A 20,226-nucleotide genomic window follows, 5' to 3' on the forward strand; every position below is an offset into this window, starting at 1 on the left:
TTATTTAGCATTTCCAGGTGCCAGGCATTGTGCTGAATGCTTTGTTTTTAACTCATTGCCTCTTCACAGTCACTCTGTGAAGAAGGCGCCGCTGTTAGCCTGTTTTATAAACCGAGCCATGGAAAGTTAAGCAGCTTGCTCAGGGTCCACGAGTGGTCATCACAGTGCAAGGATTCAAACTCAGGAAGGAGCTTCTATGCCTACTCTGTGCCCACCACATGACCACCCACCCACGGCTGCTCAAAGGACACACAGCTGTGAGGGCTTTACATGGTACTGCCACCTCTCTGTCCTCTGAAAGCAGACTTTTCTCATGAATATTTATCCAAAGAAAACCTTTCACATGCACTAACAATTTGAATAGCCAGTTCTTATTGGCCTTGCTAGTCCCTTATTTGTCCATTCTACTTCACATGCAGTAAAGAAAGCCTCTGGGAAGCCAAAAATTAACCAGTCCTGTTTTCAAGGGGAGACTCTAGGCAATGGAAGAAGGTAGGCTATTGCTGGACAGTGTCTCAGAAAGGGCTATAAATCTCCAAGATGGGTCTGAGCAGTGACTGGGATGGGGAAACTCAACACATGGCCCAGACCTGAGCTGAATCCTAGAGAAGAACAGTGCCATCAGGTTTCTAATAATTTTGACTCAGCCATTGTTTTGTATTTTCTAAAAAGGGTGACTATAAACTCATCTGTCAAAAGGATATTTGAAATGTTATTTTAATGGTTAACACCTTAAACTCTGAGTGGACATGGAATGGGGGCCCCAAAAGTCTTCCAGTATAACAGGATGAAGAACATACACCATCAGTAAGTAGAACTTTGCCAGCTCCAAAGTGATTCCTGCTGATTAAAAATGGTTTTTAAAACCCAGTATTGGTTTCTTGTAAGGGAGGAATTCAGAGACAGGAAGGGAGAGGCAGAGGGTAGAGGCATGCAGGTGTCTCCAGCGGTATCGCCAATGTTCTATTTCATTACTTAAATATATCTATGTACATTCTTTCATATGTAGCATATATTCCATTATATTCCACACACACACAAAACAACCCAAACCACTAAACATTTACTATCTGCCAAATAGTATAACTGGCCCTGAAAACAACAATATTTATAATAAACCAGTAGGGCTTTACCAAGGGACTTATTTTTTAATTCATTGGTATTCTGGTATCAGATGTCTGAAAAATAATACCTATAATAATGGTTGATTGCTGCCATTTTTAAAAATCATTTTCTTTATGTCAGCTCCTTTATAGGTATCATTATTATTCCTCACAATAATGTCATGAAGTATTTGTGTCAGCTGAGTTTGGTAATAACACACCCAACTAAAGCTGGCTCCAAAAATAAGAATATTTATCATCTCATATAATAAGAAGTCTGGAAGACCTGATGGTGGATCCAAAGTTCATTCAAAAGTTCTACAATGTCATCAAGGACCTGGATGACAAGGCTTTTCCATCCTCTCTCCACCTTCCTCTGTATGTTCACTTGGCCCCATAAGCATGTCCCCTCATGCTCCCAGGATGGCTGCCACAGATCCAGGCATTTCAGGATACAAATATAACAGTGTCTGTCTAAAGAAAAGGCATGGCTCCTTCCATGTATCTCTTTCTACTTAGGAGGAAAAGCCTTTCCATCAGTCTTTCACCCCAGTACACTTCAACTCAGGTCCAATTGCCTAAAGTCATATATCCGTCCCCCAGTTGCAAAGGAGGCTAAGGAATTGAACAGCTGTTGTTTTGCACTTTGTGGCAGGACGGAGGGTCTACTAGTGCGAAAGAAGGTGACAGGGTGAGAAATGGCTATTGACAGGCACTCAAAAGTATCTACCTCTGAATTGCTACCTCCAATTTACAGATGAAGAAACCGAGGCTGAAAGTGGTTAAATAAGGTGCTCCAGGTTGTACAGCAAATAAAAATACAGAGCCAGAAATCATCCCAAGTTTTTCTCAATATAAATCCAGTCATAACAAAAAAATCTATCAGTACAGCCATTCCCCAAAAGGTGATGTTCTGCCTGCTTGGTTCTGCTCTCATACTGTAAACAAGTGTCTGTTGTTTTTGTGGTCTATTTAATGTCACATTCTTGTCATCTTTGTGCCTTTCATCACTGAGTTCACTGTTTAAAGTGTCCCACAGGTAATGCTAAAGTGCTGTCTAATGTCTTAATTGTAAGAAGGCTGCGATGTGCCTTTAGGAGAAAAATGCCTGTGTTATATAAGCTTCATTCAGGCATGAGTTACAGCGCTGGTAGCTGTGAATTCAGTTTTAATGAATTAATAGTATCTGTTAAGATGTCTTTAATACACATAAAACTGGATTATATATTGGCCAGTTGATGAAAGTGTGTGACCCAGAGGCTAACCCTTCATTTCCCCTAGAAGCAATGTTTCATTGTTCACTGATTCAGTGGTCACAGTGACTTTATAGAACATAGCTACCATGAATAATGATAATCAGCTGTGTGTCTACACACACACACACACACACACACAGAAAGAGAGAGGGGCATGTATAGTGATATTTCATCATATTCACCAGCAATATGTGTCGATTGAGCAGAGTCCTCTGAGCTGAAAACATTTCTCACCTTCTCACAGACTCCAGAGTAGGGTGATCGGCTGCCCCAACTGCCCCATGGCTGAGAGGTTCCCCAGGATAAGGGACTTTCACTGCTACATGCAGGTAAATCTTGGGATAAATGAGAAAGAGTTGACCCCTACTCCAGAGTTTCCTGAAGCTAAAGAATTGGAGTCGGGGAGGTGGGGCCAATGCAAACCCCTCCACTCTTGTTCTGGAGCTAATAACCTCACCTTCATGAGGAAACAGACTCATGAAATAAATACACCCCCAAGCGCTGGCCCCATGCAGGCATCTGAGGGCTCCTGAGCAAAAGCTGGGGTCTCCTGGCAAAGCTTCATTGAGAAAGCATTAACAATAAGCTCATTTGATTACATTTCTCATGGTCCTCACGAGCATCTCTTTGTTGTGTGGAGACTTCAAAGAGGTGAGCTTTGAAGAAATATAATGTTTTGGCCCAATAAAAAGCAAGAATCACAGATGCTTAGGAAATAAAATATTGCATTCAGGCTGGCAAATATATTCTTTTCTATTATTCTTCTGTAAATTGATAAAGGATAGAGGAAAGAAAATGTGGCTCTCAGGACCAAATCTGTATTTCCTAAATAGCAAATTATCAAATTTTCACAGATTTGGGACTTTATATACAGACTAGTGATTCTCATTCCTGGCTGCACATTAGAATTATTTGAGAGGTTAAAAAACTTCCTATGCCTAGACCCCACCTATTGCAATGAAATTAATAGGAATGAGCAGAGGGTGTTACTGGGCATTAGAATTGTTCTAAAAGCTGCCCAGGTAATTCTAATGTGAGAACCACTCACAAAGAGGATAGTGATGATAAAAGGTCTTGGGAAGCTTCCAGGTTCAGCAGAGAAGAATGCTATAATCAACTGGCGATGCCCACTCTGGGTGGAAGAGAGGAAGGTTGCAGCTCATGGGGCTGTGCTAAACAGTCTTTTTCAGTCTAGGCAAAGTGAAAACATTCAAACTCTGGCGTCAGGCAGATCTTGGTTCACTAATGGCTCTGCCACTATGACTTTATTACCTGTGTAACTGTGCTCAAGTGATTAGTCTTCTTATCACCCTGATACCCATTTTGCAAGGTGGTTGTGAGGACTAAATGAGAGAGTATAAGCCACGTGCCTGGCATATAGTAGATGCTTAACAAAGGGTAACAATCATCGTTATAACCAGGCCCCCACATTTTGGTTTTTGACCATTTTCTGAGTTACATTGTTATCCTAGCAAAAAATAACAGAGAAACTTTATGAAAGAGGAGTAGCAGTGTTTTAAAGACAAAATGACTAACACTGATAAAAAAGAGTGGTAGGCCAAGACAAATTTGAAAGCGTATAATCTATCAGGGGTCAGCAAATTCCTGCCTGAGGGCCAAATCCAGCCACACACATTCCTTTACTTTATTGTCCAAGGCTTTTTTCAAAATAGAGACTATATGACCCCAAAAGCCAAAAACATTTACTATCTGGTCCTTTACTGAAAAAGTTTGCTGACACTTAATTCTAGTTCATCAATTCGCAGTGTGGTCCGTGGACCCCGGAGAACCCTGCAGGGGATCTGTGAGGTCAAAGCCATTCTCACAATGATACTCACACCATTGACCTTTTTCACTGTGTTGACATTTGCAGTGGAAGGACAAAAGCCGTGATGGGTGCAGCTGCCTGTGTCTTAGCACAAAGCAACACAGTGGACCATAATGTGATTACAGTCGTATCCCGCATCACCATAAGCTTACAGGAAAAGAAATGAACAGAAAGCCAGCCTCACTTAACTCAGGAGTTCTCAGCCTCGGCACTATTAACGTTTTGAGCCAGATGGTTCTTGGTTGTCAGGGGCTGTCCTGTGCTTCACAGGATGTCTGGCAGCATCTCTGACCTCTATCCCTTCCTCCCATTGCGCAGCTGTGACAACCAAAAAATGTCTCCAGACATTTTTTTTTAATTCCTCAGTTTTAACTTCCTATATGGTAAATATCAATAGATATAACTCAGATAAACAAAAACTCTTTGGAGTCTTCTATAATTTCTGAGATAGTAAAGGGGTACTGAGACCCAAAAGATTGAGGCCCGCTGGTCTATTTTGTTATTTATGGGGTATTTGTGATGTTTCCATCACTAAATCAGTAATAACTAAACGAAAAGGACCACATAACTGATGATGAAAAAGATGTAGGAAAAAGGAGTCAAAAAATCTGTGCAAGGGCCCAGGGGTGCAGCCAGTGAGGACACAGCTGCAGAGACAGGGAGGGCATGGGTGCCCTTGAGCAAGTAGTCTCCCTGCTGTGCCCCAGTTTCCTCCTCATAAAGTGACAGTGGTCATAGTACTTAGCTCATCATATTATTGCTATGAGGGTTACATGAACAAATACCAAAAAGTGTGTAGAATAGGCTCAGCACTTAGATTAAGTGCTCTCTCTGGGTCTGTTGTTATTATTTTAACAATGAATAATCAATTTATGTCAAGAGGGATGAGGTCAGGACTGCAGTTAAGACTTTACAGGTGCTGCTGACCCTCTTCCCAGTGGAATGACTGAAAGCAGAAAACACGCAGTCACTGGCCCCCGCAGACAAAACATCATGGAGCCAAGAAAGAAATCAGAGTCTTCTAACCCCCCTCTTACCCTAACATCACACTTTCTAATCCAAAAGCACATCTGTTACCCCTGTGAGGTACATGGACGTCCTCCAGGGTTTCAAAACAAACGATGTGAGGTTGGCTTGGTTTCATATGTAAGGTCCAGAGCCGTTATAATTTTTCTTGTTCCCGCACTGTGATTAATTTTCCCTTCAGCTCAGTTTGGCTGCCAGATCATCCAGAATTGTGTTGATTTCAGCAAACACCCACAAAGCCACTTTCACTTTTAGGAAGACATGTGCTTTCAGGAAAGCGTTTGCTAATTTTTACAGTGAGAAGAACTCTTACTAAAATGATAGGGACAGTTCTTAGATAAGCAAATGAAGGGTTTGTGGCATGGCTTGGAAAAAACGCTACAGAAGAATCTGATTCTGAAGGTGAGGAAGCTACTTGAAATTTGAAATTACATTTTCAGTAGTAAAGTGTCACATTTCCTGTATCCCAGCTCTTATATCTTCCTACCTCCCTCTATCAAGCAGAACAAATTTTAATATAATTATTTTTATGGCTACCGAGAATGCTGAGTTAGAGTCTAAAACCGAGGTGAATTTAGATGTCACCCCTTGAGATCTGGCCTGACTACACTGTTTAGTATTGACTCCCTCCCTAAGACTCCCCATTCTGCTTCCTTTTTCTTTAATGCACATTACTCCATCCAACACACTATGTATTTTACATATGTATTTTGTTTATTGTCTGTCTGCCTCTTTATGATGGCAAGGGTCTTTATCCTTTTCCTTCAGTGCTGTGTGCTGGACAGAGCTTCTAAAACAGAGCCTGGCACGTAGTAAGGACCCCCACATTAAGATTTTGTCTTTCAATGGAGAATGGAAAATGTCCTTTTGAGGCTTTGCATACTATGAATTCACACATGGAGGGAGCTCTTGCATGAATGAATGTGTCTCTGTTGCAAAAAACTATGAGACTCAAGAGCATTTAAGTGTCCTTCTGCAACCTGGTGATTGTATGAGTCAAAGGATAAAATTGGCTGCCAGAAACTTATTCCAAAGGTCATTATTTTTCAGTCATCTAATATTGTTATCCTTTAAAAAATAAATGTCTCTTCAATTATTGTCCAGCTTGTGGAAGCATGTACCTCTTCCCACATACCTAGACAGATCACTGTGCCCTAGTGGTTCTTAACAAATAACTATTAAGGGATTGATTGGCAAATGTACCCCCACTTCTCAAAGAGATGTGTTCCAGTGCAATTGTACATGGAATCTTTGAAAATCAAGTTAAGTATTAAAGACTAGGGAACTTCACTACTTAAATCTGTTCTGTAATAAAGATTTCTTGTAAAGCATAGAATTCCTTTGTAACTACATACTTTATTTGTAAGGTCATATTTTGGCATATAAGTTTTGTTTAAATCAGTGAATCAAGACATACACCCTGGGTATAAACTCTACAGGCTCAGTTCTATGCCAGGTTGATGACTGATGTATGAGAAGCAGTCTCTTTAGAAGACTTGACTGTAATTATAAATGAAAGGGGAGATTATGAGTTCCTTCAAGGCAGAGACCACCTCTCATTCACCTTTGTCATCTAGAATCCAGCTCAGGCATATTATAGGCATTCAGAACCTATTTAGTGATTGAATAAAATCTGAGAAAACAAATGACTGAATACAATCAAGTACTAACAAGATTTCTGAAAGGAGTCTATAATGCAGTAATGAAGTCTCAGTTCGGTTCATCCAGAAGAGGTCACTGGGAACTGCTTCATGGAGGGGACGGGGCAGGATTTATATCTTGAAAGAAATGAAGTTTTCTAGTGCTAGAACAAAGGATGGAAGGAAATTATTAACTGGAAAAGGAATTTAGACCTGTACACCTATCAGTTAAAAGAATTTTGAACATCAACTTCAGAAACATATAACTGTGTATGTAATTTTATTTATAATGACACATGTTCTATTACACTAACATGAACCATTTTTCAGTTCATAAAAGTAGGACTGAAAACAGGACTTAAAGATGAAGTAAGCCATATTTTAAACTATTTTATTTATATTCTGTACATTATTATTATATTGGGTAAAAATCTACATTTCAAATCACCTCCTTGATAATTTTGAATTCATTATTTTTTTTTGGCTAACTTCTAGTCATGTTGGATTAAATCATGTCATCTTGTAATATGTCTGATGAGGTTTAACAAGTATAGGAGACATGTCAGCTAAGCCATTTTCTTGTTATTCACTCACACCCACATTATTCATATTGTCCTTCATTTTCTGCTCCTTTGAAGGAAGCTATTTAAGTAACTTGTGAGAATTAATGTGATTAAGAGTAGATAATGTAATCTACTCACTCAAACAGGCCTATAAAGTCTGTAACATACTGAAAGATGCTTGAAGTGAACAAATGGGAGAGTGCCCTGTGGAGAGGAGATAACCTGGCACGCCAGCGTGATACGTGGCTGCATCTGACAGGTGGATTGGCTGAGAGTGCCAAAAGCCAGGCCTCCCTGTGCAGGTGGACTTGCTGCATCATAGGCATGGAGACTGGCCCGAGGAGGACACAAAGCTGGGATGGGTGGATGTGTGGGGTCACATCATTTATCGTGGTTGAGAGGTTTTGACCTGGAAAGATAAGCAAATGAGACTACTTACATATCTTTTAAGAAAGGGGTAATAAGAAACAAGTCTGTCCTGGAAATCAGGAAAAAAATTAAGCCCTCAAAGAAGCTGATTCAGAGACCCTATGAATGAAACCTCATTTAACTTCAGCTAATTTTCTAAACTCCCCATAGAATTGTCATCTGCTGGTCTTGAGACTGAATTTCTTCTCAATATAGACCTTTGTTCTTTTTTTTCTTCCAGTTTTACTGATGTATAATTGACAAATAAATGTAAGATATTTAAAATGTACAATGGGAGGGTTTGATATACATATACATTGTGAGAGCATTCCCCCTATTGAGTTAATTATTATCACCTCATATATTTACTCTTTTTCTTTTAGTGAGAGCATTTAAGTTCTATTCTCTTAGCAAATTTCAATTATAGAATACACCATTATCAGTTACAGTTACTGTATTACACATTAGATCCTCAGACCTTATTCATCCTATGTCTGAGTTTGTACCCTTTGACCAACCTCCCTATTGGTCAACCAACCATCAACCAACCTTCACTTCCCTATATTTCCCACTGCCCTCAGCCCCTATTTATATGAACCTGAATTTTTTTCCACATATAGGTGATACCACGTGATATTTGTCTTTCTCAGTCTAGCTTATTTCACTCAGCACAACACCTTCCAGTTTCATCCGTGCTATTGTAAATGGCAGGATTTCCTTCCTGCTTATGAAATGATTATGGTTGAAGAACATTTCATTATATATAGATATACACATCACATCTTCTTTATCAGTTCCTCCATTGATGGACACACACGCAGTTTCCATGTCCTGGCTATTTTGAATAAGGCTACAGTGAACCTGAGGGCACAGGTATCTCCTGGAGGTAATGATTTCATTTCCTTTGAGTGAATCCCTGGAAATGAGATTGCTGGGTCATATGGTAGTTCTGCTTTTCACTTCTTGAGGAACCTCCACACTGTTTTCCATGGAGCTGCACCAGTTTACATTCCCACCAACAGCTGTACACTCTTCACTGTTCTTGGCAGGAGAGAGCCAGGAGCTGCCTGCCATTCCTGGTGAGTCAGCTGGCCAACATGGAACATTCGTTTCATCACATTCTGCTGCTGGAGATTAAGAGCATCACTGATGACTTCTCCTCCATCCTGGGCCATCAGAGCAAAGACATCTTCCGCATGAGCAACAGCTTCACTGCCATTGCAAAGCTCCTTACCCAGCAACTGGAAAGCACCAAGGCCAGACGTGGCAGGTGAGCGGGAGTTCCTGTGTGCCTTCAGAATCTGTTGTGAACCATGGTGGCATGGCACAGAGAGAGATGCTTCCTTTGGTAGGCATAAAACTTCCCCAAGCAAGCCATTATCTCAATACAGAGTAACTTCTGAATAAATGATGGCATTTGCCAGACCTAACGGACATATTTATTAAACCCTTTGAGGGCTTAATTTTTTCTGTAAAAACAAGAATTTAACAAAAAAAAATTCTAAAAATTACACAAAACATGGTAAAGAAATAAGAAGGTAATACAAATAATAATGTTTATATCCCGCATTTACTTAGTCAAGCAGCTTTTAACAATTGTTTATTTTGTACCAGGAACTCTGACAAAAGCTAGACATATATATAAAGATAAAATGTGTTCCTTGTACCCAAAGAGCTCACTGAGGCAATAAATATTTAAGTGGGTAATTAGGGAACAGTGGGAAAGTTATGCTTAATACAAGGCAGGTCAAGGAGTCTGGGGAATACAGAGATAGGGATGTCTTCTTCTGCATGGAATGGTGAGGAATGGGAAGAAGAGCTCAGAGAAGGCTTCCCAGAAGAGGTGATAGTTTGAATGAAGTCTTAAAAGATGACCAGATTGCACCAGGCTGATCTGGGCAGCATGTGAAAGCATGGCACATTCAATTTGTATGGCTAAGGTGAACATTGCAAGGAGAGCAGCAGCAGGTAATGCCAATGGAGTGGTAGGCAGGGACCAGGTGATGGTGGGCCTGACAGCTTCTTAAGGAGTTTGGATTTTACCCTGTAGGCTAGGAGGAGTCATTGTGGGGCTTTGTTCATGGCAGAATATGATCAGAATTCCATGTTCTGGGAAGCTCTGGCCCTAGTGTGGAGAATGTCAGGAAGAAAAGACCGGAATCAGGTCCAGTGAAGGATGGGCAGAAGGGAGTCCACAGGTGTTGGCTCTAAGGACATTACTGAAGATTGTGGTGAGTGAGCAGCCAGCGGTATGGGTAGGCAGAGAGCAGGATGCCTGGGGTTGAAGGGACAAAGTAAACACAGTGCACAAAAGCCCTTCAAGAAGTTTACCGAAAAAAATATAGAAGACCTTACAAGATAGAAGGAAGGGTTTTTGTGAAACCCTTGGAAAATTTTATGACCTCTAGAAGTTACAAAGTGCTTTCAAATACAAATCTCATTTGATCCTCATGACCACCTTACAAGGTAAGAAAGACAAGTATCATTAGTCCTATTTTATGGAAGAAGAAACAGAGGCTCAGATGGAGGATGAATGTCTTCCCAAGGTCACACAGTGACCAGGCGATAGAGGACAGACTTAAAGCCCCATCTTCACACTTTGGACCCTACACATTGGGAGGTATCTAACTCTGGAGAAGGGGCAGGGCCTATTTGAGACTAGTGTCAAGTTTTATGTTTTGGGAGTAAAAAATGATGCATACCATTTCCAGTATTAAATAAGGATTCCAAAAACATGCAAAGCCATCATAACAAAACAGTGAGTATTTAGTCAGAGAGGCCATGTTTTATGTACAGCATGGCACAGAGCCTGGAGGTCCCAAGAGAAATAAGACACTTTCCATGCCCTTGAAGTGTGGCACAGAGCCTGGAGGTCCCAAGAGACATAAGACACTTTCCATGCCCTCGAACTGTTCACAGATAGGTAGGTACGTGACAGAGTTTTGGTAGATGTGCACACAACAGTGTGGAGCATGAGATATGTGCTGACCAACAGCCAGGGAATTAAGGAATGGTTCACAGAGAGCATGAAATTTAAGTTCATTCCATACTTATTGGGTAGCTTGCATGTGCCAGGCATTTCTCAAGGTACTACATTAAGTTACACAGGATGAATGAGAGTCCCTCAGATAAGGGTAGAAAGGACACTCCAAATACAGAGAATAGCATGTGTGAAGACACAAGTGTTTAAGAATTCATGATCCAAGCCAAGGAAAAGCAATTGGTCCATCATGGCTGGAGCAAGTACATCAGGGTAGGATGGGAGAGTAAGCCGAAAAGTTAAATCAGAGGCAGATTAGCAGAGGCTTCGCATGCTGTGTTAGGAAGCGAGGAGTTTGTCCTTTAAGCAATAGGGAAGCTTGGGACAATTTTAATCCAGGAATAATCAGAGCCCCTAGCAGAGTGATCCACAGATAGTAGGCACTCAATAAACACTTCTTCACCAAAGGGCTGGGTGAATGAGGAAGTGGCTAATGTTGTGGACACTGAGTGGATTTGGCTGGAGCATCAGGATGGCAAAAAAGAGTAACCAGGATGCTACTGTTGAGGTCTTAACAAGAGGATCCTTCAACTGTGAGGGAGGCTGGATTAAGTTGATGGTGGGGAACGTAAGAAGTCATGGCAGATTATCATAGTGAGAGAATGCAGAATTATGAGAAATTGATCACTGATGGGAGGTGGGTGAGGAATGGGGGTGGAGGGTGAATAAAACCCAAAGATGTCTAGCTTGATACACACAGAAGATGATTCCAATGACCAAGAAAAGTGGCAGCTGGAGGGGAGCCCAGCTGGGAGGGTCTCTTACCCTACTGTACACAGAGGGTATTACTTGACCAGTATGGTCACAGAAGTCAACAATAGCTATTTATCTGAGGGAGGCTGATGTAATGCCCTTTCCTTGCAACACCACAGTTTTAGCTCAGCATATAAAAATCCATTGTTGCCTGGTTCCATGTATAAATATCTATAAACCAGGGTTTCTACCTTTGGTACTGCAAAAATTTGAGCTCGATAATTCTTGGTTGCTGGGTTGTTCTGTGCACTATGGAATATTTACCAGAATTCCTGTCCTCTACCCATTAGATTCTAGTAGCAGCCCCCTCGGTCTCAGTTGTAACAACCAAAAATGTGTCCACACATTGTTAAATGTCCCCTAAAAGATAAAAATAATCCCCACTAAAGAACCACTGCTATATACATATTCCACTCAAAAATAGCCTTTTCATAGACCCATGACCTACCTAGCAACAGACTAAACATGACAGCATCCAGCAATCCAAGGCCAGAAATATGAACAGATGATTTTCATTTGTATACAAGTCACTGCTGGCCAATTTTCAAGATGTGATTTCAGAAATTTGGTATAGAGCCTGTGCAGCAGGTGTCTGGGGGAGCCGTTCTGCATTCTGTGCACTGCCAGCCTGCATGTTTCTTCTTCCTTGATAACTGACATGTGCATCAGATGTGAAAGCTTAGGCATGTGTTCTGGCCAGCAGTCCAGCCATTCTCTCTTGCCTCTACAAATGCAAATTACAAGAGGCCAATTGGCATCTGTGAGATTATATGTGTGAAAAAGGCTTATATAAAACATGTTTATATAAAACATGTTAAGCAAGGGTGCTTCATTAGGTATTCTAATAAGAAAATTGATCCTTAATAAGTAGCCTCCCAATACAATTAGCAATAAACAATTCCCCTGTGAAAAGAAGAATTTAAGAGATATGTAGTGAGGAGGAAAAAATTAGGTCTCACTATCAAAATATGAGTCTATATGTATTAGAAGACATTTAAATTACTCCTCCCTTTGTTATTTGTCTGGGAAAATAGAAAATAAAGAAAAATTAAATGTGAAGAGATAAAAAGGTCACACTCACCACCCCCACCATCTCCTTCCCCACCACCTCAACCTCTCAATTCAAAACACTTCTTTCAGTTCAACCCTCACTGTCAATCTCCTTCTATTGTTATTATTCAGTGAGAACCTCAAAATGCTGCTGTGAATAGCCAGCCCTTTGTATTAGCTGCTCATCCTCTCTGGATCGTTGCTAAGGCCTCCTCCCAACATGTTTTCCCTGAATAGCCTTCACTGTGACCATCTAGCTTCAGTAATTTCAATCTGTGCCCCTCAAAGCAGAAAGGTCCATACTTTTGTCTAAATCAGGCAGCAAAGGCTGATCCTTACAATTCAAGGGGAAATGAATAAGTGAAGAAAGCCTGAAAGAAAATTAAAGATGATAAAATTCAAACAGATGTCATCTAATTTACAAATCTGACAGATGGTCCAGTAGGCCAAATTTCAGACTTCAGGCCAAAACTACAAGATTATCAAAAGAAAAACAATTAGCCTCCCAGGGAGAATGAAAAACAAAGCAGACAGGAGCCCTTTTGTGCCAAATGACTCTGAATTAATTGGATGGGTTTTATTAGATGCACCAGGTAAGCATATTTGCACTTTTCTTGTTCCTGTGGTTTAGAAAGAATGTTTATGTCCAAATAATAAACCAACAGGAGCTAAATAACAGGACAGTCAAGCAAAACATTATTTTAATTAATTCTGGAGAAGCAAAAGGGGATAACAGCAATTGTGAACTGAAAAAGAAGGTGTCAGGACTAGAGGAAAGTTGTATGTCTTTGGAAACTGTAGCAGCTCTAAATAGCCTTCTGAGCAGCCTCCAACCGAGGAACGGTTTGCATGCCAGGACCCAGGGGAAGCTGGGGAAGGAGAGGGCAAGCTTCTGGCAACTGTCTGTCTGCTGAGCAGCCAAGTGTTGTTCAACTACAAGACACCTTTGCCGCATGCATGTGGTGCCAGGGAGGCTTCTCCAATCAGGCTCCATCAGAACTGGGACAAGCTGTCACAGGTAGTCTTAGGAGGAGGTGAGGCTTAGGCCCCAACTGGGATGGAACCTTTGAGGGATAGAAACTGTGGAAAGAATTCCCTCAGCAACAGCTTTCAAACCCTAGCTAAAGCCATCAGTTGTGTGGCGCAAAAGTTGCTTATGTGGAAAATTTTAACACAAAGCTTTCCCAAACCTTTGGCTTGATTCAGTGGATGGTGGTGAGTGTTTATTCTTTGTTTTTAAAAACCAGGCCTCAAAAAGAGGAGAATGAATGGTAAATCATTGTGTAGGTGTAAATCTGATTTCACTATAAATGCAAGGAATGACACAATGAAGGGAAGGAAAGAAAATGGCAGTGTGTGGGGGCGAGGGGGTGCATAGAGGGGCATGAGAGGAAAATAGAATAAGGTTATGTTCACAGAAGAAAGACTCCAGGAAATCTGCCCTCCTTGGAGTGGCTCCAGAGTATTGGTTTATCCTGAATTCCATGCAAAGTACATCAAGGAAATGGATTACAGAGGAGAACCAGGAATTTGAGTCAATGTGTGGTCCTAATGTGTAATCAAGCAATATAAGCTGCAAAGACCCTTTCCAAACTGAGACCTTTTGCAACTTGTCTTCCAGAGTTCTCATCGTGACACCTGGGATTCACATAAGAACCTAACTGTGAAGTAATACACAGTCCCTGAAGGCATTGCCCGAAATCTAGAGCACTGACCCTTTCCTGAGTCCACAACAGAAGTTGCAGAGAGCAGGGAGCCAACTTCTTTTCTGCATCTTTGCAAAGAAGGCTGTGTCTTTAGGTCTTATGAAGCTTTTATGTAGTCCCTAGTTCCTACTTGCTAGGACTTCCAACTATGTTATATTGTGTAATCCTCACAACAAAGTCTTTAAATGTGTGTTAGGATTACAGAGATTTCATGTTAAAGCATAATGAAGTAAGCTTTGTGGACAGGCTAGAATAAAGTATCTTCCCAACCCATACACCTCTCAAAGTCCATGGAGTTCTTGTAGGGACAATAGTTCAAATGCCCAGACATCAACCCACAGAGTTTCCTTTCATTCCATTCCTTTTGCCATGTAGCCCAGGAGATCTCAAATTGTAGTGTGGACAAGATTTACAGTGCTCACAGCACTTCATAGATAATTCAGAAGAATTTTAAAGGAATGTCAAGGGTGTCCTTTGCCTGTTCCTCCCAAAAATGGTATCCTCACCAGCCTTTATCATTACCTTCTAGGATGCCCTTCTCCCACCTTCCATCCCATCGAAGGCTGCCCTTCTCCAAGACTCCAGTTTGGGACCACTTCTGAATGAGGTCCTCCCTGCCTGCCTGCAGTGACCTTCTCTTCTTTGAGCCACTATAGCTCACGCTGCCTCCTCACTCCTCTGTACCCACGTCCTGCCCTCAAGTGTCACGTATCTTTCTGTCTGCCCTGCTCATCTCCCCCAAACTTGAGAGAGCTAATACTCAGAGCCTAAGCTCTGTGGAGGGAAAAAAAAGGTCTTAAAAATGCTTACAAGAATTCCTACTTTTTTAGGCAAGATGTGTTTATGCAAATAAAAATTGATTCTTTGAGAGCAACTGTTGTCTCAGGCGATGTATGTGAGGAATTTTAGGACCATAATTAAAATCATGTGGTGTTCTGGTCAGCACTGCTCCCTGTTTAGGAAAAGCTGAATATAATTTTGCCCCACCAAGGTAACCAGAATTTTAATTAAAAAAAACAATATCTTTCCAATCTAGGAAGGTCTGTACTGGTCACTTGCATTAAAAAAAAAAATCGTGACAGTCTGAGCAGTAGCTGGGGCTTCCGCCAATCTTCAGGAGTAGGAGAGGAAGGAAGGGCTTTGGGTTTTTGCCCCTCTTCTTACCGAAGAGGTTAACCCGGACATGTGGTGCCGTTTATGTTCCATCTGTTGTTCATTTACTCCACCATTTGTCCTTCATTAAAGCAGCATTTATGGTGATGTGAAGGTCGGTAAAGGTATTCCAGGAATTCGTTTATCAGCGCGAGATGGAGGTGGGAGGCATCGTCAGCAGCTTCGGGGACAATGGAGCGAGCCCGGGAGCACGAGGCCTCGGCGGGGCGGCTGCGCCGGCGCGGACCAAGGCGGTGGGGACGGGGTAGGGTGGCCCTGCCGCGGAGCGTCAGCAATGCAGTACAGTGCCGCCAGGGGCACCGGGCCCCTCTCCTGGAACAGCATGTTCAAAACACGAGACACACCAAAAAGGAAAATCACTTTTCATCAAGGTCCTGTGGCTTGGCCTCCCATTTCAAACCAGAAGGGGAACACCAAGCTTTAGCCTGGGAGAAGGGAAGAACGCACCTGGGGGAGAAGAGCGAGCGGGCACAGGATCCTCTACAGCCCCCTGTGGGAGGGGTGAGAGCTAACAGCTCTTACTTAACCCCATGATCTGGCTATTCACTATTTTGTTGCCCCAAGCACTCCAGTTCCTTGTTGGCATACATACTAACCGAACTCTGAAGTTACTGTTTCCATGATGCTTCCTGAGTTTTGAACTCCTTTTCAGTTTTAGTTAGAGAGGATACCAAAATTCATTTTTCGGATCCCTGTAAAGGGTTGCTCATGACTATGCCAACTCTGTTCAGGTGTCTGTTCCCATAGGACGTTGCAGATATCAGGATACAATAAATCTTGTCTGTTACTGCACTGTCACCATTTTCATCATATGTATTATTGCTGGGGTGGATTTAGATGCAGCCTGAACTAAACACCTACTGAGAAGCAGTGGGGGAGGGTGTGTGTAGGGGCTTCCTACCAGTGGCTTTCAGTAAAGTACTCAGCTTCTTCGTGCCTTGGCTTCTCCATCTCCAGTGGAGGTAGTAAGAGAGCCTGCCCCACTGGATTATGTAAGTAATACATGTAGCAGACCAGACCTCATGAACTGAAAGTGCTCAATAAATATTAACTCTTAGCATTAGTACTCTGTTCCAGGTGAGCATTATAGGAGAATTCACTGTGCCTGTCCCCTAGGCCACCACTACTCCAGGGTAGCTCCTGAGCCAGCACCTGTTTGCAGATTCTTCATACCAGCCAGCAACAAAGTTATTGCAGAGATTAGAAATGAGACTTTAGAACTTTTATATGATTTGTCATGGCTATGACATCTGAATGTGTGATATGTGGGCTTATGCCCTGTATGTCTTTGTTTTATTCACTCTGTTTTTCTGCCATTTATTTTATTGTATTTTACAAAAATAATGGTCTGTGACATATGAAAATTTAAACACCAAGGAACTGGTTCTCTGCCACAGGTAGTTTGAGAAGCATTGCATTAGGTTCTCAGTGCAGCTGAACAAACCTCAGGACTCTCTAGAGGAACATTTTGCTCCCCAAGCTTTCCTTTGGGACCTAAAAAAAGATTTAATAAATGGAAGGTAATGAACACACCATACTTTAGCCATGACTGAGATACAGCTATTATGGGAAGGCTCAGCTGAGGAAAAATAGTTTTTAATGATATTCATATGTACCATCAGGCAAAAGGTAGATTTCTATAATTAGCAACCTGAAGGCTGTTAGCTAACTTTGCTATAAGTAAATGTTAAATTATAGTTAGACTAAGAATTGAGTCACAGGATTTTGTGTAGACTTCTGTCCCCAGCTCAGTCATTGATGAGTTTTGACTTATTATACCCCTCCATTTATAGGTAGTTCCATTTCTACCTATGAAAAATAGGATAGGATACCATATTTTGGGTGTATCATATTTTGGGTAGGAATACATCTTATATTCTTATAAGAGGATGTGTCAAAAAGGAAAACTGAACCATTTTCCTGCTCTCCCAGTGTCAAAAGCTGGGAGCAACGATAACATTAACTTTTCTGCTCTCCAGCCCAGTGGTCACATTTTTGTGGCAGACACCCCCACTCTCATCCTCACTGCCAGACCCTGTTATCTGCTCATGTTCCCAGACAGTATCACTGGCCGAGACACAGAGGAGCATGTTGTTTTCACAGTTCTCATCCCTGATTCATAGCACTCTGATGGCATTACTACTTCACATTTTGATGCTCCTATAGTGTACAAAGTGCTTTGGTACTGATGCCACATCCAGATGACAACTGAGGATCCAAAGCCTTCTGTTCATCTGGTCCACCCACTCTGGTCTCGGGAATAGTGACTAAAGATTTGGGGTACATCTGCACTAGCCCCTGTCAGTGGTGAACCTGACAAGGTCCCTTGACCTCAGAATTGATAAGGACCCTGAAAGGTTTGAGGAGGACAGAGCTATGAAATGAGCATTACCTCCCACTTACCACGCACTGACTCCCAATGCCACATGCAGCTTTGCCTCCACACCACAGAATTAGCAAAACCGTTAGCAGCCTGACTGATCCAGGGACAACACCTCAGCCCTGCTCCACGTCAGATGCCGTTCTTTCATTGTCTGTGCTGGTGGTGTTCCCAAACTTGAATGTGCCAGTGGGGTACCTAGGGATGGTGTTAAGATGCACATTCTGGCTTGGCAGGTCTGGGGCAGAGCCTGAGGCTCTGCATCTCCACAGCTTCCACGGTGTTGCTGATACTCCTGGTCTGATGGCTCTGCTCTGAGGATCAAGGGCAGAGGATATGTGCTCCTGGCTCACCCTTTTTCCATGTCCTATTCTCTCTCATGTTGGTGAATGAAAAGTGAGCAAATGAGCGAGCATCTGTGTTAAAGTGGGTGCTTCCTGTATCATAGCTTCTAAACTTCTTTCTAATTACAGGGAATTCTCTGTGTCTGCAACTGCTCAAAATTCATACTTGAAGTACAGAGATTTTTTTAGATAAACTCTTTCTATATGCAGTTCTTGTATGGGCACACAGGAGGGAAGGCCACCGTTCCTTTGTCCACACTCTTTAGGATGCTACGCATAGATGAAATTGTATGGTTCTCCCTGGTTTTGAGCAGCAGAAGCTCATCTTCCAGGTTTGGTGTCACCTACGCAAACCACCTTCTTTTGGTATCAAATGTCCATGCTGGGCAGCAGCCACCCAGGGTTTTCCCACTTGACTTTGCATTGCCCATTCTGTGTGGGCTACCCTGTCTAATCTATTATCTCATGTAATGCTTTCAGCTATCTGGTTAGTCCCATTTTTATATGACAAAAATGAGACTAGAGTTATAAAGAAACTTGCCATGTCACTTTGACACTGGAAACTGGAGTCATGAACCTAGCCCATTTCCCCACAACAATCTCCTTTTGAAACCACTTTTTAAAGTCTTGTGTAAATGAAGTAAACCATGGAGTCATTTCATTTTGGCAAGGTTGTACCAGTGGCGTGACCACATTCTGGTCCCCATATAACTGGGCACCTGCTGGTCTCTGCTCTTGCCCACCAAGAAGTCAGAGGCAGAATAGAGTCCTAGGAACCTAAACTTACCATTGCCCTTTTCCTTAGCGTGTGCGGTGGCTGCTGCAGCAGTACACATGGTGCTCCCCAGGCAGATGGTGGCTTATGGAGCTGGCGGATCATCTCTGTCACTCGTAGGATGACTGATGACCCAAGAACTTGCTGAAGAGTAAGGAACATAACATCTTAAGAATCTAGGGCTCCAATGTGTATTGGACCCATTATGTTCTTCCACTTCCCCTTTAACAAACTTAATTCTGCAAAAACACATATACTGGACATGGGATAGTAAGCCAAGATTGTCAAATATTAACTAATATTATTTTTCATTGATTTAAGGAGCCAGGAAGAGAGGCTGCCAGTCTCTACACCCCTGCCAGCTTCATAGTCTCATCTCCAGGTTTAGAGAGAGCAGTGAACTGCCCATGGGCCAATTTGTTTCCAAGGGGAGTCCCACTCATGCAGAGGGAGGTAATTAGGCCTTCCCCGAGCATCCCTAGAGGTGCTTTTAAAAACTTTGCTTTGGCAACAGAGACCAGAAACTGTTCAGACTGGAAACCATCTGAGCCGCTTGTAATGTGGCATGTTGAGTTAAAGCCAAGTTAATATTTAGGGGATTAAATAACTCTGACAAAGATTTCTGTAAAATTACCTCTGAAGTTAAAAGTGACAAACGGAAAAGAAATAACAGCCCCCTGCATGAGCCCAACCCCCTACACACACACACACACACACGAAAACACACCCAGGATTACTGGCTCTGCCAGCACTTCTGCATTTGTGAAGCATTTCCTCACTCCAGAAGGAAACCAGAGTTTATCTCCAGAAAAGGTCTTTGTTTTTGAACAAATTGTCCCTTATCTTTTTATACTAAACTTAAAAGACAGGAGAAGATAAGGAACAGTGAATGTTTAATATAAACTTGAATGTGTATCTACCGCTGCCTGACCTTCCAACCTATCAGAACCAAAACTTATCTTAATTCCCTGGCAGCAAAGCCTTGTGACAAGCCCAGGTGGACTGAAGGCCAGCGACAAGGAGTTCTCCACCTCGAGGCTGTGGCTACCTTGGTGACTCTTCATTGCTGCCCCTGTCCCCTGATTCCTGTATTAGACAAATCCCCAGATCATGAGAACAAAAAAGATTGTATATAAGAGAAGGTCTTTGCGGTGAGGATTCTACTCATCAGCAGCTCCTGT

At 42.1% G+C, this 20,226-nt stretch overlaps 1 protein-coding gene across 12 annotated transcripts in view; it reads left to right on the forward strand.

Moving 5' to 3' along the window:
* VEPH1 (ventricular zone expressed PH domain containing 1) overlaps positions 1 to 20,226 on the forward strand; it is a 182,069-nt gene that overhangs the window by 80,205 nt on the left and 81,638 nt on the right. For 10 of the 12 annotated variants that reach the window (XM_073232170.1, XM_073232171.1, XM_073232174.1 and 7 more), the window contains one exon: positions 8,874 to 9,094. In XM_073232170.1, the coding sequence (XP_073088271.1) occupies positions 8,874 to 9,094 (221 nt within the window). The other 2 variants (XM_017646291.3, XM_017646290.3) reach the window with 2 other exon arrangements.

Source organism: Manis javanica, chromosome 3 (genome assembly GCF_040802235.1).
Source record: "Manis javanica isolate MJ-LG chromosome 3, MJ_LKY, whole genome shotgun sequence".
Lineage (NCBI taxonomy): Eukaryota > Metazoa > Chordata > Mammalia > Pholidota > Manidae > Manis > Manis javanica.